The following is a 25102-nucleotide window of genomic DNA, read 5'->3' as shown; positions in this document are numbered from 1 at the left end:
ATTTGTAGATTAGGTATCTAACTTTGTATGATGTTCAAGTCCAATAAGAAAAACTGAGTTTTACACAAATTGTCTTTATTCTCAATCGAACACAATTATACAAGTTTCACTAATGAAGTAAAAGCACACGAAAAAAAGGAACGAAAACGGTTTAGCGGGACAACGTAATTATTATGTCCGCGCGAGCGGCGAGTGCACGCACAGCGTCTTGCATCGAGGATCGAGACTGACTGTCATGGCGGCGCGGCGCGGACGGCGCGGTCCGTTCACGCGGTCGGGCCCCCCGCGCCCGGACCTCAGGCAATCGGTGACGTCGCGGCGCTCGTTTCCATAGGACAATATTTGAGGCGATATAAGCTCGCCACATCAGCCCCTTCCAGAGACCGTCGCTACGGGCGATAGTAGACGTGCAGGGAATTTCACTTTGCGTCCGGAACGTGTTGTAACGGCTTGTTTTTTTGCTGTGTCTTTAGCTGGCTCGTGGTCGGACGTGTTTGTGAGGGGTAGCTGGTTTTCTTCATCATTTTCTAGTATGTATGCCGGTTTAAGGCGATCTATCGTTACTGTGACACTTTTGCCCTTAATCATTAATTTGAAAACCTTGTCACCTCTCTGTAGAACATTGTATGGGCCGGTATATGCAGGTTGTAGTGAACCGCGCAGAGTGTCGTCTCTTAAAAATACATGGCTGGCCGTAGCTAAGTCTTTGTATATGAAAATTGGTTTATTGCAGTGGCGTGAAGCAGGCTTAGGTTGAATTTTTTTAGTGAGTGTGCGAAGGCGTCCAATATACTCACATATATCAGTCGTTCCGTGCGTGGAGGCCTCGAAAAACTCCCCTGGTAACCTGAGTGTTTCGCCATACACCGCTTCAGCTGAAGAAGTCTGTAGATCGTCTTTGTATGCGCTTCTGATGCCTAATAGAACTAGCGGTAGTGCCTCACTCCAGTTCTCTGTGGCATGGCATGTGATAGCCGCCTTCAACTGTCTGTGGAAGCGCTCTACGAGGCCGTTGCAAGCTGGGTGGTAAGCAGTCGTTTTCCTATGTTCAAATCCAGAAATTTTTGCTAAGTGTTGAAATAAGGCGGATTCGAATTGTCGCCCTCGGTCTGTGACGATATTTGTTGGGCAGCCGAATCTAGCTATCCACCCTGACAGCAAGGCTTTTGCTACGGTTTCGGCGCTGGCGTCGACTATTGGTATTGCTTCTGGCCATCGAGTGAATCGGTCTACGGCTGTGAGGCAATATCGATATCCGTTTGACTGTGGCAGCGGTCCAATAAGGTCGATATGGACATTCATAAATCTGGCACGTGGCAGTGGGAAAGTACTTAAGGGTGCTGTGACGTGCCTTGTTATCTTGGAGCGCTGACAGGGGATACATGCGCGTGCCCAGTCGCGGCAGTTTTTTCTGATCCCTGGCCAGACGTAGCGTTGTGCGAGCAGCCGCGCAGAAGCGTTTGCACCAGGGTGGCTAAGTGTGTGTAGGTTGGTAAAGATTTGCTTTCTAAGCTTTTTAGCCACGTACGGTCTTGGAGTTTGCGTGCTTGTGTCGCAATATATCTCAAGGTGCGTTTCGGGTAGTGTAAATTTACTTAGGCGCAGCGATGTGCTGTTTTGCAGAAGTGATTGCAGCTCTGGATCTCCTTCCTGCGCCTCAGCTAGCTGAATGAGGCTAATAGGTGTCGTGATTTCTTCTATGCGTGACAATGTATCAGCCACGATGTTATCTTTACCCGCGATGTGTCTTATATCTGTGGTGAATTGAGATATATAATCCAAGTGCCTGTACTGTCTTGGCGAGCAGTTTTCCTTGCGGTTGTGAAATGCGAAACTAAGTGGCTTGTGGTCTGTGTAAATCGTGAAATTTCTTGCCTCGACCATGTGCCGGAAATATTTTACTGCCTCGTAGATAGCCAGTAGTTCCCTGTCGTACGGTGAATATTTTTGTTGAGCTGGATTGAGTTTTCTCGAGAAAAAAGCTAGCGGCTGCCAGGACCCAACCTTCTGTTGTTGCAGCACCGCTCCGATTGCTGTGTCAGATGCGTCACATGCTATCCCGAGATTTGCGTGACAATCGGGGTGTGCTAGCATGGTCGCATGGCTTAAATTCTCTTTGCACTTGTTAAATGCCTTCAGTGCGTCGTTAGTTATGTTCACCGGATGGGAACCTTTTACTGAGCCGACCAGCAGCGAGTTTAATGGGCTTTGATCTTGAGCAGCGTTAGGAATAAAACGTCTGTAAAAGTTTAGCATCCCCAAAAATCTTCTCAACTCCTTAACCGTTTTAGGAATGGGAAAGCTTTTTATTGCGTCAACCTTTGTTTCTAGAGGTTTAGTCCCTTCGGCGGAGATTGAGTAGCCCAAAAATGTAATTTCTGTCACGGCGAATATACATTTTGTTGTGTTGATTAGCATGCCGTATTGTTTGAGCCTCTCGAAGACTAAATGCAAATGTTTTTCATGCTCTTCATTATTTTTCGAAAATATCAAAAAGTCATCAAGGTATGCATAACAAAAATCCAGACCCCTTGTCATCTCGTCAACAAAGCGCTGGAACGTCTGTCCCGCGTTTCGCAGACCGAACGTCATGACTGGAAACTCGTATAATCCAAAAGGCGTCGTAATTGCAGTTTTTGGTATATCTTCCTCGCTGACGGGTATCTGGTTGTATGCCTTTACCAAGTCTAATTTTGAAAATATCTTACAGCCTGATATATTGTGGGCGAAGTCTTGTATGTGGCGAATTGGATACCTGTCGGGTATAGTCCGTGCATTTAACATACGGTAATCACCGCAGGGGCGCCAGCCGTTTTCTTTCTTCGGCGCTAAGTGCAGTGCAGATGACCAGGGGCTTTTTGATGGCCGCGCAGTTCCATCCGCCAGCATTGCTTCGAACTCCCTTTTTGCAATTAACAGTTTGTCTGGTGCTAACCTTCGTGGGGAGGACGACACAGGTGGTCCGGGTGTTGTTTTTATAAAGTGTACGGTGTTATGCTTTGTATGTTTCTGGATGCCCGAAGGATGTGTTATCTCAGGATATTGTTTGAGGATGTTGTGACACTTGGAGTCGTTGGACATTATTTTTACCGAGCAAAGATTATCCGTTGAATCTGCTGAAGTTCCAATGGCTGATAAAGATGTAGTGCTGTCCACCAACTTTTGATGTCGAATGTCGACCATAAGACTGTAATGTCTTAGGAAGTCGGCGCCGATGATAGCTTTGGTAACATCGGCTACGATGAAGCGCCATGGGTATTCTCGACGAAGTCCGAGGTCCAATTTTAATTGAGTATAGCCAAACGTGTTTATAACTGATCCATTTGCTGCACAAAGCTGATAATTGGTTTTAGGACGTCGCTGTTTGAGTGCGGAGTATGGAAAAACGCAAAGATCACTACCGGTGTCAATGAGAAATGACGTTTTTGTCTTGCGATCTGTCACAAACAGGCGACCTGAGAGGCGGGGGCAATCATCTGTCGCCATTACTGACTGCCCGGCAAGTTTTCCGATGGGAAATCACACGGTTTGTCGCATCTGGTAGCGTTTTTGCCGAATTTCGCGTGGTACCAGCATACTGGAAATTTGCGGCAGTTGGAGGCGGATCTTGTGCCTGTCTTGCTACGGTTGCGTTGCTGTCTTGACTTTGAGCGTGTCTGAGCACGTGACCTATCCATACCTGCAGTCAAGTCTTGCATTTGCTTCCTCAGCTCTGCGATTTCTCTAGATAATGCGTCGAGAGTTGACCCTGGAACGGCCGTAGATGTCGAAGCAACTTGTGGTACCTGAGGCACTATATCATGAACGCGGTCCGCCAGGTCAGCAAGTATATCTCGGGAAGCTGTGGGCTGCGCAGCCAGAACGGTCTGAATATTACTTGGGAGGCGGGATTTCCATATTGACAGTAGTATGTCTTCCGGTAGGGTAGGACCGCCCAAGTCGCTCAGGTGTCTCAGAAATTGAGAGGGCTTTCGATCTCCGAGTTCTTCATGCATCAACAACTGCTGTAATTTCTTGTCTTTGGTCGCCGTGAGGCGCGTCGTGAGCTCCAACTTAAGTTTTTCGTATTTGTTAGCCGCGGGTGGTGAAATAATAATGTCTTTGACTTCTTTGCAAAACTGTTGGTCCAGATTGCTAATGACGTAGTTAAACTTGGTTGTATCGGAAGTTATGTTGGAGAGACTAAATTGTCCTTCTATTTGAGCGAACCAAATTTCAGGCTCCTCTGGCCAAAAGGGAGGAATGCGAACACTGACTCGGCAAATCTCGGATGGGTCAGTGGAAACGCGCACTGATGTTTGGTCGCCTTTTCCGCTATGCCCGTCCTTCAGGCATGAATCTTTTTTCTCGTTTTCCATCTTCTAAAATATGTATAGGTGTCACTTGCTTCTTCCAGGTGTTCTATCGGGGTCACCAATGTAGATTAGGTATCTAACTTTGTATGATGTTCAAGTCCAATAAGAAAAACTGAGTTTTACACAAATTGTCTTTATTATCAATCGAACACAATTATACAAGTTTCACTAATGAAGTAAAAGCATACGAGAAAAAGGAACGAAAACAGTTTAGCGGGGCGACGTAATTATTATGTGCGCGCGAGCGGCGAGTGCACGCACAGCGTCTTGCATCGAGAATCGAGACTGACTGTCATGGCGGCGCGGCGCGGACGGCGCGGTCCGTTCTCGCGGCCGGGCCCCCCGCGCCCGGACCTCAGGCAATCGGTGACGTCGCGGCGCTCGTTTCCATAGGACAATATTTGAGGCGATATAAGCTCGCCACAAATTTATCATTTAATTGTTTTTCGTTTATTTATTTTTTTATATTTTGTATTTTTTTTATTGTATAATTGTTTTTTTTGTGTTATTTATTATTATTTACTTAATTACTTTTGATTTTTGTGATCAGATAGATAAATAAATAATGATGTAAATATGACTATAATCTTCAATAAAAATTTGCATTTCACTATAATTTCCTAGACAAATTATGAGATGTCAACATCACATTAGTAGCACAAGGGTCCACCCTGGGTCATGATTCAATTTGTTCGACTGTACTTTCAAGGATTTTAAACATTTTACTCATCTATCATTGTACAGTCGAATTCATAAAATGTGAGCAAAAATTTTATCAAAAATATCTAAAAACGCTTCTTTGCCATACAATAGAGTCGTGTTCAGATATTTTTGATCAAAATTTTGCTCACAAGTTTATGAACTCGACTGTAATAGAAACTACACTAGTGTATTTCAATATAGAAATCTAAGGGGCTGTTTCACCATCCATTGATTAGCGTCAACCGAAGGTTAAATGTGATGCCGTCTCCGTCTATTCGAACAAAACAAATAGAGACGGCATCACACCTAACCGCCAGTTAACACTAATCAATGGATGGTGAAACAGCCCCTGAATGTTCAGATAGTTTAATGGGGGAATTTCAACACCAATTGAAGTTGTTTTGTTTACATTACAGGCACCCCCCGTCAAGAGAAGGACAACGAAAAAGAAATGAAGATTGATTTTTTAAGGTGCAGCCATGAAAACGGTTTATTTTTTTATTTTTGTTCATTTATATTGCAAAATGATTACCATTTGTTTTATTTGTAGAACCCAGCTGCTGCTAAAGGTTATGAGCCCATAACTGTTTCTTATGAATGAAGCATGCCTCTCAGCGCATAGAAGACTAATCCGAGTCACAAATGCCAAACGAATAAAAAAAAACATTTGTAAAATGATAATGAATTTTATTTAACTAGGAACCTATATACCTTGTGCTGCTTTTCCTATACGTGTGAGGTCCGGTCACGATGATTTGTGTCACACGTTTTGAAAAAAAAATTAACTGTCAGAAAATTCAGGGATCTCCATCGTCTAAGGCCGTTGCTAACCATAGTCTTATATAGAGTATCGTACGAGTACCTACTTTTTATCGTACAGGTGTATACCTACGAGTATAACAAAAATGGAGTACGCTAAAATACTTTTTAAAATTAAAAATTGTTACCACAAAAAGTACCAAAACAGGTGTCTTCTTAATAACGCTTTTTTATAACTCGCGGTAAACACTTGTTTTACCTTCTGTGAAATCAGACATACCTAGGTGAGCATTTCTAATAATGTTTGTACATTTGATTTGCGACTCCGATTTGGATAAAAATTTGCAGGTATGTAGAGTGAACGATACTAGTCGTAATAACATAGTCTCTCAAATTTCCTTTTTTGTTACCAAAACTCTATGGATTTGCGGTAACAAAAAAGGAACTTTCCATACAAATTAATTGGGACATTTCGGGAGACTGTTATTTAAACTCAGTATCGTTCACTCTATCTACCTGCAAATTTTTACCCAAGTCGGAGTCGCAAATCAAATGTACAAACTTTTTTAGTAATGCTCAGGTATGTCAACCTATTTGATTCCTGGACCACCATGGAACCCTGTCATCCTACTAATATTATAAATGCGAAAGTTGGTGAGTCTGTTTGTTTGTTTCTTACTCCATCACGTTTAACTGCTGAACCGATTAAGATGAAATTCGGTATACAGATATTTTGAATCCCGGGGAAGGACGTTGGATAGTTTTTATCCCGGAAAATTGCATTGTTCCCGCGGGAAGCGATAAACAAATTTTACGCGGACGGAGTCGTGGGTAACGGCTGGTATTACATAATATTACTTGTTTATTGAATAACGTAAAAACAAATTGCATTATAGAAAAACAGAGTTGCAATTTCAACTGGTCTGGCTAGGTACTTATTACTTATTATTACTTATTTTACCTACGGTCTAGGTACAATTAAAATCTAATCTGCTTTACGCCAAAGTACTTATAACAAATTGACGGGTTCGTATCTGAAATAATCTCTTTAGACAGATGGCTTATATAAAGTGGTTATTCCAATAATAATGTAGTTCAACCAACAATGTAAACAACTACGCCTACATCCAGGAACACGTCCTGCGGCTAATAAATAGGTATGATGATGATATCAAAGGGTTCTAGCTCATTCATGTGAACCTCCGCCAAAGTAACGCCTGAATCGATCAATTAATCCAATTTAGTAAAATTCCATCTATGAGAGAGTCAGAGACTTCGATTATTTATGTACGTTAAATACAAAATATGTTAATCGAACCAGCAGTTAAAGTAAAACATATTAAATAACCGGTTAGTCAATCGAACATCCGTAACGAGTTCATTTTAACACTCAAACAATAAATTATCTAATTTAATACGCCTTTGCTACAATAATACGCGTACCAATTCGCTATTGGATTGGATCAAACGGTAACCTAATCGTTAAGATACTTTGTCCTTGTTATTAAGTGACAACAAAAAGAGATAAAAGACGAGCTCGTCGAAAACTGTTTACGTTGTCCCATCATACTGCATTGCGTTTGCGTATAGCGCAGATATACATGTGTACATAGTATAAACATCAGTGCTATGCTATAAGGCTATGGCTGGTCAGTGTTAAATAAACTACAGTGAATTAGTGTACTGTTATACATGCCGGTGGACTCTCTGAAATGTGTGAACTGTATCACGATGGAATACAACATCGATGAAGGTTACAAGCCGAGTGAATTTGATAAGTTTGATGACTACGACTTCGCAGAGGATGCTTTCGATTTTGAGGTTAGTATTAAGTATTAATTAACTTTAAGCAAAGGACGTCGAGTTAGTATATTGTTTCTGAGAAAGCCGTACATGATCAAACTACGTTAAGAAAGTACTTAACCTCAGCCACGTAGACTAATGATTTTTATTGGTTTCCTATTGACACTAGACAGGACCTTTGTTTACTATTTTGTTTATATTGAATTATAAATTGCTTCATGATTGGCCCGATGGAATGTAATAATTAGGACGTTTAAGTATGACCATTTAATTATAGGTACAACCGAAACGTATTTTTCTAGTGTGTTACGTTTGATAAGTCTTCTTATCAGACAAGATAACACCAAACTACTAAACAGTAGCAAAATCACATCTCAACCAAAACATTGTTATAGTTTTCCTAACGTACAATAGATGGCGCTGGCGCGCCTAATTTTGTTTCATCAAGAGTCGCTCCGCTTCCTTCTTAATCTGACAGATGGCATTGAAAATTAGAATTATTAAAATTCTCCAAATACCTCCATACGATAATGAGCTTTGGTATAACGATTAGTATGCAAAAATTATTCAACAATAAACAAACATGGCCATGGGACTGACAGCATTGCTGTTGAAACGTAAACGTACCTCTGCCTATATCAGTCGCGATTGTTTGAACGCGGGTAATTTTAGTGTGCGAACGGCAACGTTAGTTCTCTTTATAGTTTGTGGCGAACGGCTGTCCTGATTCCACTTCCACATCGTCTGGCACGAGCGAGCGAATATAATTCAAAAGTAGTTATTATACAGTGAGTTAGTGAACTTTAGTAGTGTTATTTAGTGAGTGTGATGGTGTGCGGTGACCGGTGCGGTTGCGGTGCGTTTTGCCGCCGGCTGTTTTGCCGCGCACGGCCGCCGGATTCCACCGGCAGTATAGACGAGGACCATGTTCCAGTCACTTTGGTAGAGTATATAAATGTAGGATTTATTAAGTTGGCTACATACTATATGAGCGTAGGTTTTAAAAATATCCAGAAAAAAAAGTTTTAACTGCTCAAATGTTTCACCTGAAAACAAAAAGTAAGGTACCTAACTACAAAGTTTGAACATTTAAAAGAAAGTTATTTTATTATCCTGCTAATCAAATAAGTAGTAATTTTATGCTCAAATAACAGCGAAAATGGTTACTTTATATACCTACTTAGGTATAAAATTATGGCTCGGAACAGTTTTCAAAAAGTAACATCACAACTTTCGTCCATTTATAAATAAACCCTCAAATCTTTCGCCATTACCAGATCAGAAATTTTCAGTTTTGAAATATACTTAATTGTGTTACCTACTGATACAATGCTTACCGCAATATTAAATTATATCAATTTATACCAATACAACTGCTTACGTTAGTACTATTATATATTCTGTGCCGAGACTCGCACGCAACAAAAGCTTGCTTTTTAGGGTTCCGGAGCCAAAATGGCAAAAACGGAACTCTTATAGTTTCGCTATGACTGTCTGTCTGTCTGTCTGTCCGTCCGCGGCTTTGCTCAGGGACTATCAATGCTAGATAGCTGTAATTTTGCACGAATATGTATGTAAACAATGCCGACAAAATGGTATAATGAAAATTTCAAAAAACATTTTTTTAGTGCCTACCATACCTACCATAGACGTAGTGTGGGGTGTTTTTTTTTCTGCTCCAACCTTGTAATGAGGGGTATTGTTGGATAGGTCTTTTAAAATCATTAGGGGGTTGCTAAAACAATTTTTCGATTCAGTGACTTGTTTGCAAAATATTCAACTTTAAAGTGCAAATTTTCATTAAAATCTAGCGTCCCCCGCTAGGAAAAGTTTGAAAAAAATCAGGATGGTAGTAAGTATATCAAACTTTCAAGGAAAACAATAACGGCTAAGTTTGGTTGAGAATTATTAGTAGTTGTTTAGTTTAAGAGTAAATAGCAGCCTGAGGTATAAAATACGAAATCCTTAGAAAAATATCTTATTTTTTTCGTATTGGCCACGGAACCCTATTTTGGGCGTGTTCACGCTCTTGGCCGGTTTTTATTTTTCTTTTACCTTACCCACTGGCACGGATTTTACCTGCGCTAGCCCCGGTGCTTTTAATTGACTAGCACAGTCCCTTTTCGACGCTCAGCTAAAGATGGGTGTGTAAAAATATCGTTCACCATATTATAGTGGTTGTCACACAAGTATTTAAACAAAAACTGTCTTGTATTCATTGCGTACGTTTTTAAGTGAAGTGTCAAAATGGTAAGTAACAAATACCTGTAGTGCCTAAGGCACTTGTCTCACCGCCAGCGAGGAAACGATTGGCTATCGACTATTTTCTCGCTCAAGAAACGAACAAAAGATATAAGATCCTGTGTGAGTAAAAGAGACACATATACTAATAGTTGATCGCTGGCTGTCGGCGAGAACTCGCTCGTACATCTTTTGTCGCAGCGACAAGAGGTATAAAACTCGCTGAGCTATAGATACTCGCTCAGCGATGTCAGCTTGGCGGCCGCCCCGCACGAGTGAGTCGAGTGGAGCGAGTAATCGCCCGTCGCACGCGAACACTCGCTTACAGCCGAGCGACAAAACTACACTCGCTTCTCGCTGCTCGCCCACTCGTTTCTAGTTACTGGCTCTACTCGCTTCTCGCTCATCGTCGGCGGTGGGACAAGTGCCTTACTCACTTTATACTTACCTATACTTACTATATAGAACTTGTATGACCCAAGTACATATAAAATGTTATGTGTCTGTAATAACCTTATCAATAAAAAGTTGGGAAACCCCCGACTTTGTCACTTCAAAGTTCAATGTCTCAAACACAGCTGAACCGATTTTGATGAAACATGTCTAAGAACCATCGATAGAAAACCTGATTTTTAATAAAAAAAACCGCGTTCAAATCGGTCCACCCGTTTAAGAGCTACAGTGCCACAGACAAACACACAGACAGACGGACACACAGCGGTCAAACTTATAACACCCCTCTTTTTGCGTCGGGGGTTAAAAAATGAACACGATAAGCGTCATTTGAATTTTTCAGTCACGAAGTTATATGTACTTAGTGAACCCAAACCCGTTACAGCTAGGTGTGAAGTGTGTGTTATTTTTGTGTTTGAGTTAGTTTGGTTTGCCAATTAGTTAGTGGTACGGTCAGCATCAAAAGTAGCTGCATACTTTTGTACTTTGTCGTCGTAATTAACACCATACAAATTTGACAAAATCTGTTAAAACCACAAAGTAAAAAAGTGATCTGCTACTTTTGATGCTGACATAACTATTATAACAAATGGTACCTTGTCAATGTAACGTCATAAACGAATCGTCGTAGGAAATTGACAAAGAACTTAAAGCGAGGAGGTACTAATTTCATAGACACCTGCTTATACGCGGTAGCTAGGTATATCCTCTGAATGATGACTCACTCGGTGAATACACTTGGTCAACATGACGAATTAAGTTTTTTCGTTGACACACACAGTCAATGTTCTTGTGTCATTGTGATTCATTGATCAATCCAGCATTTTATTGACACGGTCTTCCTTTCACTATCTTAACTACTACTATCTGTATAGTCTTGAATCTTGTACTTGTTTTTGTGATACATGCTTCAGTACTTACCTAACCATTTCCATAAGCATTTCCTGGCGTATTTTGATAGTAAGATGAAGGTAGATAAAATGTTGAGTTGAAATAGGTCATGCCCTCTCTCAGATTTCGGAAAAAATAGCTAGTAATTTGGCACTACTTAAGTATTAGAACTATGCCACAAAATAAATAATAAAATAAGATTATACTTTGTTTACAAGAAGTAACTTCAATGTTATTTTGATCGCGTAATTAACAGCTAAGCGGAAGTCCTCGGTGGGTCGGGTAAAAACATGAGGAAAAAACTTGAGGACTAATATGCTTGAACAAATTAAAGCTGGTTTGCTATCGTAAATTACCGATAAGCGTCAAGTCAAATGGATTCATTAAAAACTACTTATATTTTTGAAATGATTGTAATGTATGGGAATACACATTTATTTCAGACCATGTCCATAAGTGTTTGATACACATTGACTTATCCTATCTATACTGTTATTAGGTCTATGGCCTATATGCCGCATATTATTTGGTTGTGGTATTTTATGGGTGGAGCTAAGTAGCGTCGATATGTTTTCGATCATTTTCTCCTACTCTATTCGCATTTTAAATTCATCACAACTTTTAACCACTTTCGAGAATTGACAAGATTTAATTTTTTGAACACCTGTAAATTACTACAGGAATCGAAAGTTTTGCCTCCTGAACATGGGAAAATATTTATTATAATAATAAAAATACGAAAAATTGAAAATTTGCCGACACTACCACAGAATAGATATGTTTCCTTTGCCCTTTTCACCAGAAAAAGGAGCTGTCATAATTCTGACAACGTCTACGTCAGATTTACGTGATCTTTTTTTTTAATAGAGACTAGACAAAGTAATGGATCTATTGTGTGGTAGTTTTGGAGTTATGCCCTTTTAGAATAAGCACATCTTGGTTTTTTTTTTAATATCAAGAGTCTTTCCAAACAGAATACAGAGAACGAATCAAATTATAGTATTAGATATATGAAATCTTGTCAATTCTCTAGTGTGTCATTCATTACAAAAATCTATCCCGTGGTCTGGTGGGTACGCAGCATTACAACGCATCTCAAATCCGAGAAGAAAATGTCTAATGGACTCGCATAAAAATAGAGATATCATCACAGAAGCTCGTTAGTGCTTATAGTATAAAACTATTTTCGAATCCACCGCGTGTTTTCCTCAGATTTGAAGGTTGCGGGAGGTGATGTCACCCATATATTTCCACCACATTTTCACTGACTTTAACAGGCCGTGAAGCCATTGGAAAAAATATAATTATAATTGTATTGTATAACAACAGCTAACAAGAGAAAGAGAATATTTAGCCTTAGTCGTAGATATAAAGACACGAAAATTATGAGTTCTTATGATTACCTATGAGCGTCGACAATAAAAATCCACCCTCTGCGAGTTGTAACCTAATATTATTTACTATGTATAAAGAAAATAAACAACTTCTTTTAGGTCGCTACCTAAAATGTGAATCCATATATGAATGGTAAATCCATACTAATATTATAAATGCGAAAGTGTGTGTGTTTTTATGTTTGTCCGTCTTTCACGTCGAAACGGAGCGACGGATCGACGTGATTTTTGGCTTAGAGATAGTTTATGGGCCAGAGTGACATAGGCTACTTTTTATCCCGGAAAAATGCACAGTTCCCGAGGGAACAGCGCGCGATAACCGAATTCCACGCGGGCGAAGCCGCGGGCAAAAGCTAGTAGGTATATATATGTATATATTTTTAAATGTTCCTAACAACAACACACTTCAACACAATCTTCTAGCAACGCTAAGTGAAACCTCGCGTGTTAAGGTGTAATTTCTACTTGGACTCTGGGATATAAAAAAGGGTATGATTTTATTGATCACCTAATGAAATGCGTTTTCGGCGACCTAATAAATAATATTTGTTCCTAAAATAGTAGATCTGTCACCTAAATTGAATCGCCTAAAAATAACGGTTACCTAAATATTATTTAAAAATTACTCTGAAATAATATTGATCATCAAATAATTATATTGGGTTCCAAAATAATAGATGTGTCATTAAAACTGAATCACCAAACAATATAGACATGGCTTCCTAAAAATTCATTATAATCACTGGAAAATAATATTGATCATTAAATAATTGAACATAAATTTGACGATAATGATATGATATATGAATGAAATAAGTAATAACAATATATCTTCACACAAATTACACCAATTGACCCAACTAAGCAAAGTTTGTGCTATGGGTGCTAAACAACGGGTAGACATACATACATATATACTTAAATACGAGTACCTACTGCGTTTTAGCAACGCAACGTTTGGCAACCTGTTTCATTTCCCAACTTTTCATTTCGCAAACTCTAAAACAGTAAATATTTCAGGATTTATTTCAGGGCCATCGTTCAGGTTAGTTTTATAAAAATCCTGAAATATTTACAGTTTCAGAAATATTAAACAGTTGGGAAATGAAAAGTTGCGAAATGAAACAGGTTGCCAAACGTTATTCGCCGAAACAGTAGTAAACCACTTAAATACATACAAACATCCAAGACTCAAGTACCTACTACAAACATTTATATTCATCATACAATTAGTATTAGCAAAAAATGTTCGGTTCTGGCACTTCACCGGCCGCTGCCGCGGCACGCCCGCTTCGCTCGCTCGGCTAGCGCACTGAGGGTCGCAGTTCTACATAACACTCCTCCTCGCTTCGCTCGTCGTCGAACCTAACCAGACCTGTACCCCTAGTGTAAGTTTTCGGTTACAAAATACGTCTCGATCGCGTTCGCGTTAAAATCTCAATTTATATAGAAACATGAACAGCGCCTCTAGCGGAACGTTTGCGATGTTCGTGTTTCCATACAAATTGAGATTTTAACGCGAACGCGATCGAGACGTATTTTGTAAGCGAAAACTTACACTAAGGGCACTGCCTTAGTAAAATAGGTAGAAGCATCGGATTAAGGAACTAATCTATTTATTAGGTGACTTATCTATTATTTTGGTGATCGTATTTTGATGACGAAATTAGGATACATTTTTCATGTATTTCTTTTGGTTTATTTTTTGTGTAATGTGTAAATTTTATTGTATATGTGTGTCTTCCGTATTAGTGAATAAATGTCTTCTTTATTTATTTATATGTAGCGTGCAAAGGTCTACAAGCTGCGTCTGAGAGGCTACTAATGAAATTCGAAAATTGGAGTGCGTATCTTACCGTCCCGTTGTGCTAATATTATTTAATACGAGAGTGAGAGGGATAGTACGATACGAAATTTCGATTTTCGAATTTCGTAGTAGCCCTTCTGATCCGCGTGCGTATCGATACAAACGCTAAATAAAGAAACGCTGTGTGCATAGGCTTTTATAAAGAAACTATTAAAGCGAAGCAGCATTGGCATTCAATGTACAACACACACGTATTTATACGGAATGTAATTAAAAATTCAATCGGCAACAAATATGTACGGAGACTTATTTGACGACAGTGCCTTTAACTGGAGTCAGTGCCTTGATGAGATCATACTGACGCAGGCGACGCAGCGGAGGTCAAGTACCGTGCTATGCATGATATCGGCATTGCGACCGATCTTAGCTACAATATAATCGTCTGAAATTATAAGTATAGCACTTCCCTATATTTGTATAGATGCCGTTATAAAAATCGCAGCTGTCTAGGTGGTCAAAAATCTAATAGGTACCTAAGTACCTTTAAACGAGCAATTCTTGTACTATATAATATATGTATAATTTAGGGGATCTCGGAAACGGCTCCAACAATTTCGATGAAATTTGGTAGGTATATAGGGGTTTACGGGGATGAAAAATCGATTAAGCTTGGTCTTATCTCTGGGAAAACGCTTGTTATCGAGTATTAACCCGAGCTAAGCTCGGTCGCCCAGGTTCTATCTATTAATTATTTACGCGAGTGACAATACGCTTGTGTTCAGATGTTTATGAGCACCTAGACTGGGCCAGTTTTAAAACCCTTCTCTACAGGTACTTATGTACCTATTTAATTTCACGGACGCCATATCAAAATATTATATACCCTATGCCACTCCGTCAGTTATGACGGATCTAATGATAACTCTTATTGACAACTGTATGGCTAAGTGTTTAGAGAACCTGACTACGAAGCTTAAGGTCCCGGGTTCGATTCCCGGCCGGGGCAGATATTTGTATGAATAATATGAATGTTTGTTTTCGGGTCTTGGATGTTTAATATGTATTTAAGTATTTATTTATCTATATCAGTATGTTTATTCGCTGCCTATAGTATCCATAGTAAAAGCTTTGCTTAGTTTGGGGCTAGGTCAATTAGTGTCAAGTGTCCAATGATGTTTATATCTATTATATATTATGTTGAAATCCGTTCAGCCATTCAAGCTGCAAACAGAAGCAAAGAAGTAGACGTACTTACATACGCTCGAAAAACATAATCCTCCTTCGGGCAGTCGAGTATAAAATAGGTAGATCCTGCGTGAAAGTGGTAAAAAAGTGCTTTGAATTTGAAATAGTTATTTACTATATATACATTGTCTATTTTATTATTTTTAATTGTTAATAAATACTACATAATTAATTTAAGTATACCAAACGATAAACAAAGAAAAAACTTAATTACTTTTCATCTGTGTTACGATATTTATTAGATAGTTAGTAGGTAGGCATTTATTAGTACGTTACAGGTGTAATGTAAAGAATAATGAACCAAAGAATATGGGTCGTTCACGAGTTACCGCCCAGCAAAGTTAGCTAATGCGTAAACAAACAATACAATTACCACACCTAACGGCCACACCGACTATTATCAAACCAAATACTCGTAAAATTTACACAATTTCTTTCGGGTTCACTTACCTTGCCTGCGCTGTGCTGGTTGTACTTGTGCTGTGGTCATAAATAAGTAAGCTAGGAAAATGTATTTATAAAATTTAATAACAATAGTAGATTGCTCAACAAGGGACTAAAACAAGCCATAATGACACGAGATGCTTAGCTTTTTTCTAAGTCTCAAAACAAAGATGGGAAGCTAGTCATTTCTGACTGGACTTTCTTTTCAATTTGCATTGTAATATACTGAGCGGCAAAAAAATTATCCCTCAAATATATGCAGAATCGGTAATTTTGTATGTTTTTTTGCCGCCGAGTATATTTTTATTTTGGTTGTAAGAAATGCTGTTACAAAGTCAAGGTTTGCTAGCATTTGCTATCTTATCTTATCAATGACCCTATGAGACATACCTGAATAAATAAATGGCTAAACACCACCGATGTACGTAGGTACGTCAAATCATTGATAACTGGCAGCAGTAATAAATAAAGATTAAAGGTTTAGCCGAAACACGTTTTGGTTTTATCACTAAAAGAACCTTTCGGTCTGTGCCCTTAGTGTAAGTTTTCGGTTACAAAATACGTCTCGATCGCGTTCCCGTTAAAAACTCAATTTGTATGGAAACACGAACATCGCAAACGTTCCGCTAGAGGCGCTGTTCGTGTTTCCATATAAGTAAATTGAGATTTTAACGCGAACGCGATCGAGACGTATTTTGTAACCGAAAACTTACACTAGGGGTACTGGACTACGTACGATCGATGGCGCAGCGAGAGCTTTGGTATGAGTCTGTAAAGTTCTCGAACAGAGGGCGTGGATCGACAAGAGCAGATAGTGTAGGATCCACCAACGAGATGAACGGATAACCTGGTAAAAGCCGCAGGTTCACGGTGGATGCAAGCCGCTTCCAACCGAAACAACTGGAGGTCCATGGGGGAGGCTGATGTCCAATAGTGGATGTACTACGTCTAATATGATGATGTTGATGAGATGAGGTTGATCTATCTTGAACATCTTTGGTTGACTGGATGCTACGGCATAAAGGTTTATTTCTACCTGAGTATTATTCCTTTGTATACCAAATAATAAATGATGATTGTGTCCCGCAGTGTCAACTGGCGGACGCCCGAGATGTGAAGTTCAACCAGACGCTGACAGAGCCCTTGGTGATAGGGTCGCACATACTCTGCACCGGGACGCCTACGGAGGACTTACCATGGTATGCTAGTGATGTTCGTAGAATACTTTATGCCTCATACAGCATACCTACATAGACTTGTAAAAAAATAGTGCAATTTACCTACCTATATCACATTGCGCCGCACGATTGGTCATTTCAAACTCTTTCGCTTTACCGCCCTAAGAATGTGTCAATGTAAACTTAACATGCTCATTTTTTCTCGCAGGTCTAATAAATTATTATGTAAATTACGATATTTCATTGAAATTATTTGTTTGTTTCCTTATCTACTCTTCGCAATGACAGCCAGCCATTTGATTTGATATTTCAAAGTCCGCCGTAATTATAACCGCTAGTTGGCGCTGTCATCGCGCACCCAGCGAATATGAACGTCTCGGGTAAAATGGCTCGTTTTATGTTCTCGTTGTACAATCTACTATTGTCGTGCAGGTTCGCGTTAAACATCGGGACCGGCGACCCCATCTCCCGGACTGCGGAGGTGGCGGTGCACTTCAACGTGCGAGTGCCGCAGTGCTACGTCGTGCGCAACACGAGGCACCACGAGAAGTGGGGGCCCGAGGAAACCACGGCTTTTAAGTGAGTGAGTTAAGCATCAAAATTATATATCCCACTGCTGCGCACAGGCCTCCTCTCAGAATAAAGGACTTGGGTCGTAGTTCCCACGCGGGCCCAGTGCGGATTGGGAAATTCATACACACCATTGATTTGCTTGGCATGTTTGTGCAGGTTTCCTCGCGATGTTATCCTTCTCCGTAAACCTTGTGGTAAACAAATGTAATTTCGAACATGAATTTCGAAAAACTGAGGTGTCAGCCGGGGTTTGAACCCACAATCCTCTGCTTGCGTGCCCATAGCTCAAACCACCAGACCACCACGGCTTTTTTAATTTTGTTAGTTATTGTTTATTCTGTATTTGGCCACAAAGGGCTCAAAAGAGCCCAAAACGCATCAACAAAACAAAACAAAAAAACATGTCAATTTATCCAGCGTTTTTAGAAAGACCATCATTGCCAAGAATGCAGCGCAAGAAACTTGGCAGAAAGTAATTTTTTAATCACTGAGTTTAGTCATGAAAATTGGCACAGTGTGTGCATCGTGCATAGATACCTACTCGTATTAGTTTTGGGAATTTCCACAGTAAATTAGTGAAAACCGGGAATTTCAATTTAACTCCTGAATCTAATGGTTTACACGTACGAAGCCCCGGATAACCACTGGTTATTTATTTCATAAATCGGCTCTGTCCGAGTAGGTAAGGTACGCTTAGGCGCTACTTACGCCTACCTATTAATAAAGGCAAGCTAGTTGCAATAATAAGGCTAAAAGTGTAGGTCGACTCTAAGTACCAATGGTATTAGGCTTGTTAAAGCGTGGATCGTTCAAACATCCCAAGCAATTAGGTCGAGGATAATTAATTTATGGCAGCGGCCAGCCTGTGTCGTTTCACTGGTTTGTGTCCCACCATTTTCCTTAATGGGGGAATGGATAAAAAAATTAAGAAACTCTTGAAACTTTTTTCATCGATAGGAATAACCTTTTTAATTAACAGAAAAAAATATCAGATTTTTAAGTAGCATCAATTAATTTTAAAAAACCACAGACTTTTCTTTACCACCAAATTACGACACGGTCGGTTACGGGTTGTTCCACAGTCCAGAATAAAAAACTTTAAAAATAATTTATGTGTCTTTGACTCGATCGTAAACCGGTATTAGCCCTGCTTTAAACGTTTCGAAACATACTGTAAAATAAATATATATGAATGTTTCAGATCATTCCCCTTCAAAATGGGCCGTCCCTTCACGATAGAAGTCCTCGTAGACGAGACGGAGACGATGTGGGCGGTGGACGGAGAGCATTATTGCAATTTTACGCATCGGAATCCCTCGCCACTAGTTGCCACCTGGGTGCAGGTGACCGGTGTCCGGGATGCCACCCTAAATATACAGAAGACTGAACTATACCCTATGCTGGCACCGCCGCCTGTAGAGGTGAGTTATGTCAGCAATAGCACAAATACTTATATGTGATATTGAGTCAGGTAGGTATATCATAGCTCGAGGTACGCTTTGCTGCATATTTGGAACCAAACCGTGTTTCCTTGTCTTTCCGTTTACCTACGGTGTATCTGGAAAAAGTGTAAGTGTACCTTATTTTAATCATCATGTCTGCGTCTCTTAACTGTAAACTTTGTTTTAAGGAAACATAGAGGAAAGAGTTTTTCTCCTGTCTTCTTAAATCTAAGTACCTGGGCGACAGAGCTATATATATACACCAGTGGCGTAGTGTCAGATATTTTTGTGGTAAAGCCGAAGCAAAGATCGCATACATATAAATCATGCGCGTCCTGTTGTCCTATTTTGTAAATATTGGGCGAGCCGATGCTGGGAATAGGGTTCTATCATATTCTATGGACACTTTGCCACTGATATACACACATATACAAGAATTGCTCGTTTAAAGGTATTAATTAGATTAATGTTGTATGTAAACCAATGATCGTAATACAGTATTTTTCTTTCAAATTACAGGTGCCAATTAGAGATAGTCTAGACGCGCTCGCAATGGATAGCGAGCCCAGCTGGAGACCAAATATTACGGCTCTATTAACTAAAGGAATTCCGCCAGGACATCAGTTGGTTATACACGGAAGGTAGGAAACGCCCGTTCAAGTTGCTTTAGTAACAATTCTTCCGTTGACCTTCAGTTGTATAGAGATATTAGAGGTAGGCATTTAGCAGGGTTAGAGTTACTGTGTTAATATCAACCGTTACAGTCAGAGGCTAACTCATTAATAAATTGCTACACAACACGTATGTATGATCTAACTCGGTAGATACCACCATGACAAGTTGCTAAGATTTTATAAGAGAAGGTTTTATCACCACACGTCCGTAACATATTAATGCTTCTTTAAAATAAAAGGAACATATCGAGGGTTCCCTCGCTTGTCAAACCCAATAACTCGATTTAATAATTCATAAAAATTTCGAATTTAAACTTCTACATAAATAGTGTTCTTTTTCAACAGTTAATTATTTCGACTTATCGGGTTTGACCAGGGAGTCCTCGGTATATATGCTGCCGAAACACGACAAAAGAATGCTGCAAGTACTACTGTCACCGGTAAATATGGGATAGCACTACTCACGCACCCAAAACCATCAGACACCCTCGAATTCCTGTGGCCGGGAATATGAGTTACTGCCAGTGCCTGAAATAGTGTTGGTTAAACTGGAACACTAGCATAGTGGAAGGACATTCTAGGTTCCTACACTGTAACTGGTCTTTCTGTGACACAAATATTTTATTTTTCAAAATTTAACTTTAACATCTCAAATCCCATTTTTCAGGCTTCGCCCGCTCCTACATTCGTTCACGATTAACATCCAGGACGCGGCGCGCGAGTGGCCGGTGCCCAACGTGATCGTCCACGTAAACGTGCGCGCGCACGACGAGTCGCACCGCGAGCGGCAGCTGGTGGTGCTTAACTCGCGCCTCGGCGGCTGGGGCGAAGAGCGCCGCCAGCGGACCGCCACGCTCGTACCTGGCACACAGGTACCCTTCCCTAAGTAATCCACCCTAAGAACCTACCCTAAGTATTTCATCTGGATTTCTCTACGAGATCGAATCAGAAAAGGGTCGTCTAGTAAAGTACGTCACACATTTATTAGGCGGTTTATGACACCGAAATTTCATAGTAATACGTCTGACAAGGGGGAGGGGTGCTTAAAATGGTCAAAATTTCCCCAAATTTGAAAATACGTAGAATAACGAGGATCACCTCGTTAATCAGCTCGTTGAAGTCGCAATGGGCAATTGAACAGGCCATGTAGCACGGAGAACAGATGGCCGTTGGCGTTGAAAAGATCTCGAATGGAGACATCGACAAGCGCAGTGTATGACGTCCAACGAGACGGACGGATGACCTGGTTAAAAGCCGCAGGATCACAGTGGATGCAAGTCGCTTCCATCCGAAGCAACTGGAGATCTAATTACCTAATGGGAAGGCATATTTCCAACAGTGGACATCCTACGGCTGATATATGATGCATGATTATTTTTTACGGGGTATAGATCACTATTGCAGGTGGTAGAACCTTGTGCAAGGTCCGCCCAGATTGCTACCACCATCTTGCTCGCTAATCGTGTCGTGAAGCAGCAGTGCTTGCACTGTTGTGTTTTGGCGTGGAGAGTAAGACAGCCGGTGAAATTACTGGCACTTCAGGGATCCCATCTTAGGCTTCTAGGTTGGCAACGCATCTGCAATCCCCCTGGTGTTGCAGGTGTCTATGGGCGGTGGTGATCTCTTACCATCAGGAGACCCACTTGCTCGTTTTCCGTCCAGTCGAATAAAAAAAGAAACTATTATCGTTGATGATAAGTTTTCGACATTTCGACGTTTCCCTCGGAATTTTCCTGCAAATCCGTACTTCCATACTAATATTATAAATGCGAAAGTGTGTGTGTTTGTATGTATGTTTGTCCGTCTTTCACGTCGGAACGGAGCGACGGAGCGACGTGATTTTTGGCATAGAGATAGTTTATGGGCCAGAGAGTGACATTTTATCCCAAAAAAATGCACAGTTCTCGAGGGAACAGCGCGCGATGACCGAACTCTACGCGGGCGAAGCCGCGGGCAAAAGCTAGTAAATAATCATAATCCCTTAATTTTCCTCAGAGTACGTTCCGCATAGTGCACGGGCCGGGCGAGTGGGCCGTGTTCGCCAACGACGTGCTGATCGGCGAGCTGGAGCACCGCGCGGCGCCGGCGCTGGCCCGCGCACTGCGCCTGCGCGGGGACCTGTTCCCGGAACGCATCTATGTGTGCCCGTCCTCGCAGTCCCCGACCGTTGAGGACTGCAAGGGGGTTTCTGAGTGCTAAAGGAACAGATTCATCAGCTTAAGCTCGCGCGGAGAAAAAGGTAACAGAGTTAGAGACAACTTCGAGAAGGAGACATGTGGATATCCCGGAATTTGTCTGTGTGTGCCGTTCCTCGCACTCTTCATCCGTTGAGGACTGCAAGTGAGATTTCGACTGCTTAAAGTAAACTAAACATGCCTTTAAATAAGCATACATACCTACCATCAGGTCATCAGCTTAAGCTCAAAGTGAAAAGGGAATCAAAGTTAGAGACAACTTCGAGGTCGAGACATGGGGAACTGTACCTTTTCTCGCAATCGTCAACCGTTGAGCACTACAAGAAGTTTCTGACTGCTGCCATCATGAACTGAAAAGCTTCAACTCGCGTGAGGCATTAGACACAGAGACAGAGGCAACTTCAGGAATGAAACATGGGGATATCTGTGTAATGTCTTGAAATAAAGCTTATTACCATTGTGGCCTGCATAGTCTAAAGCTCATATGTGAGAAAAAGGAAGCACTAAATAAGAGGCAATTACCAGAGCTCACTTTACTGACGTTATGAGCTTATCCACAAGTGCACTGTACGTATTTACCATTCCTCGAACGCACTTAACCGTTGGAAGTTAGGGAGGACTGCTGTTGAAATTTTTTGAGCTAACAGGATGATGGCGAATTTGGACTGAATTAAGTAGTCTGGTTGAAGATTGCTGTAGTGAGAGGTTCCAAGCGTTGAGATCTGAATGCCAAGAAACTCTTGAGATATCTGCAGATAAATACAAACTTAAGATTGAAATGGATGTAAATCGAATGAAGCATAATAAATAAGTAAAGCAGCTTTATTTTATGATAATTGTTATGAAGAAATCAAGAGTTTGGTGGCCCGGTTTATTTTACCTACTCTTTGTCGCATTAATTTGCAGTCGGTCGCGTATAAAACCAAGTCATGACTGATTGCATGAAATGGAACTTTATTCTTCAATTAAAATTTAATAAATATTGCTTAGAACTGAGTTTAAAATTTTACTTGGACACTTAATTGAGTGGATATTAGCCTGCTAGTAAACGTGGTAAAAAAAAACTGGGCACTTTGGATTAAATAAGTTTTACCCGTAATAATGTAATGGTCTGACTGACTACTAAATATGTTTATAGCATATTGACTGTATGTATGTGGCCTGACTAAGCTAGAAGTATTGGAAGCTAGATTATAATTGTTTACAAAAGTTATGTACTCTTTAAAAGTCTTAGGAGAGAAGATAGGTATCTACCTATTTTGACATCACGTAAAGAGAGACAAACTAAGTACATAAATGTGTGCAGTGTTTTAAATATTGATATTATGATTATATGATACGTGTAAGTAACTTGTATTGTGCAATAAGTATTAGCTTAACCTTTTTGAACTGAGCTCATTCTTCTGAGCTCACCTAAGACTACAATCGAACTTGTAGAAAAAGCAGAATATATCCGCTTTGGAAGGTTAATGTGGTTATCAACTCTATTTCTCTGAACAATAGACTTCAAAATACGCAAACTTAACGACTTGCTTGGCCCTTACGAGATCAAAAGCAGATATTTAATAGGATTGCACAGATAAAGTGCCATTATGAACATAGGATCAGTAAGTAGATGAGCTCAGTTCAAAAAAAATTAACTACATGTACCTACAGTCATTCACGATGACGCGTGCCGTGATTCTTATTACAATGTCGTTAATGTCTAATTTTGTCAAAATCACGCGTCTTCGTGGATGGAACTAGGTATAGCTATAGCAGTTACGAAAGAAATGCCATATTTAACACATGCATATAGGTAAGTAGTTAGGTAGGAACCTACTTATGTGATGAGATCACTGGCGAAAAGTGAAATGGAAGTGATAATCTGAGTCTGTTGTATATTTAAAATAAATCATGATTTAGTTATATTTATTTATGTTTAAGATATTTATGTATTACTCAGGAAATATACGCGTGTCTTAACTAGGTAGCATTGTGTCAATTCATTTGTATTAACCTCGTATAACTGTTCGATAAGATTTTTAAACCCTTACGTAAAAATGTGTCTACTTAGCTTTTAGAAAGTAGGTAGGTAATTAGCAAGTGATATCAACGAAAAAGGCCTGGGGAAGCCTTATATTTTTACTAACTTGAGGAGTGTTCATTTTATCTTCATCGTATTATGTTGATAAGAATGTGATGATTCGAAATATTGTATTAGTAAACCTGCTTTCCAAATATGTGTGTGCTTTTTAGGGTTCCGGAGCCAAAATGGCAAAAACGGAACCCTTATCCCCCGCCATGTCTGTCTGTCTGTCTGTCTGTCCGTCCGCGGCTTTGCTCAGAGACTATCAATGCTAGAAAGCTGTAATTTTGCACGGATATATAAATAAACTATGCCGACAAAATGGTACAGTTAAAAATTCAAAAATATTTTTTTTTAGGGTACCCCCATAGACGTACAGTGGGGGTGATTTTTTTTTTCTCATCCAACCCTATAGTGTGGAGTATCGTTGGATAGGTATTTTAAAACCATTAGGGGTTTGCTAAGACGATTTTTCGATTCAGTGATTTTTTTGCGAAATATTCAACTTTAAAGTGCAAATTTTCATTAAAATCGAGCGTCCCCCCCCCCTCTTAAATCTAAACCGGTGGGTGGAAAAATTTCAGGATGGTAGTAAATATATCAAAGTTTCAAGGAAATCTATAACGGCTAAGTTTGCTTTAGAATTATTAGTAGTTTATGAGTAAATAGCAGCCTAAGGTATAAAATATACCTAAACTTGGAAGATTCCGTATAAAATACGAAATCCTTAGAAAAATATTACTTATTTTTTTCGTAATGGCTACGGCACCCTATGTTGGGCGTGTCCGGCTTTTCTGTAACAGTCCTGTGGATTCCCTTTTGTTTACAATGACCCTCAAAACTGTTGAAAACGGTCATGCGGACGCGCTTTTTTAAAA

General features: G+C 40.0%; 3 protein-coding genes across 5 annotated transcripts in view; 2 read left to right on the top strand and 1 right to left on the bottom strand.

Annotated features, from left to right (window-relative positions):
- Positions 1–5738, top strand: part of LOC141431559 (uncharacterized) — a 21483-nt gene extending 15745 nt beyond the window's left edge. Inside the window, exon 17 of the mRNA XM_074092732.1 lies at positions 5474–5738. Coding sequence (XP_073948833.1) covers positions 5474–5512 — 39 coding nt within the window. The 3' untranslated portion in view covers positions 5513–5738. The remainder of the gene's footprint in view (positions 1–5473) is intronic.
- LOC141431860 (uncharacterized) lies at positions 3486–4774 on the bottom strand. Its single transcript, XM_074093137.1, has one exon. It carries the CDS (start codon positions 4356–4358, stop codon positions 3486–3488), a length of 873 nt encoding a protein of 290 aa, XP_073949238.1. The 5' UTR covers positions 4359–4774.
- Positions 5739–7372: 1634 nt separating the features above from the next.
- LOC141431859 (galectin-8-like) lies at positions 7373–24128 on the top strand. Of its 3 annotated transcripts, none has more exons than XM_074093134.1 (7): positions 7373–7637; positions 17184–17293; positions 17705–17851; positions 19047–19266; positions 19807–19928; positions 20629–20833; positions 21957–24128. In XM_074093134.1, the coding sequence occupies exons 1-7, from the start codon at positions 7509–7511 to the stop codon at positions 22158–22160; spliced, it is 1137 nt and encodes a 378-aa protein (XP_073949235.1). In that variant the 5' UTR covers positions 7373–7508; the 3' UTR covers positions 22161–24128. The 3 variants fall into 3 exon arrangements, with proteins under 3 accessions (XP_073949235.1, XP_073949236.1, XP_073949237.1); XM_074093135.1 differs by lacking the exon at positions 7373–7637 and adding an exon at positions 8165–8561; XM_074093136.1 differs by lacking the exon at positions 7373–7637 and adding an exon at positions 9735–9869.
- Positions 24129–25102: the final 974 nt, after the last annotated feature.

Source organism: Choristoneura fumiferana, chromosome 10, assembly GCF_025370935.1.
Source record: "Choristoneura fumiferana chromosome 10, NRCan_CFum_1, whole genome shotgun sequence".
Taxonomy (NCBI): domain Eukaryota; kingdom Metazoa; phylum Arthropoda; class Insecta; order Lepidoptera; family Tortricidae; genus Choristoneura; species Choristoneura fumiferana.
This window is presented reverse-complemented; position numbering and strand designations above follow the sequence as displayed.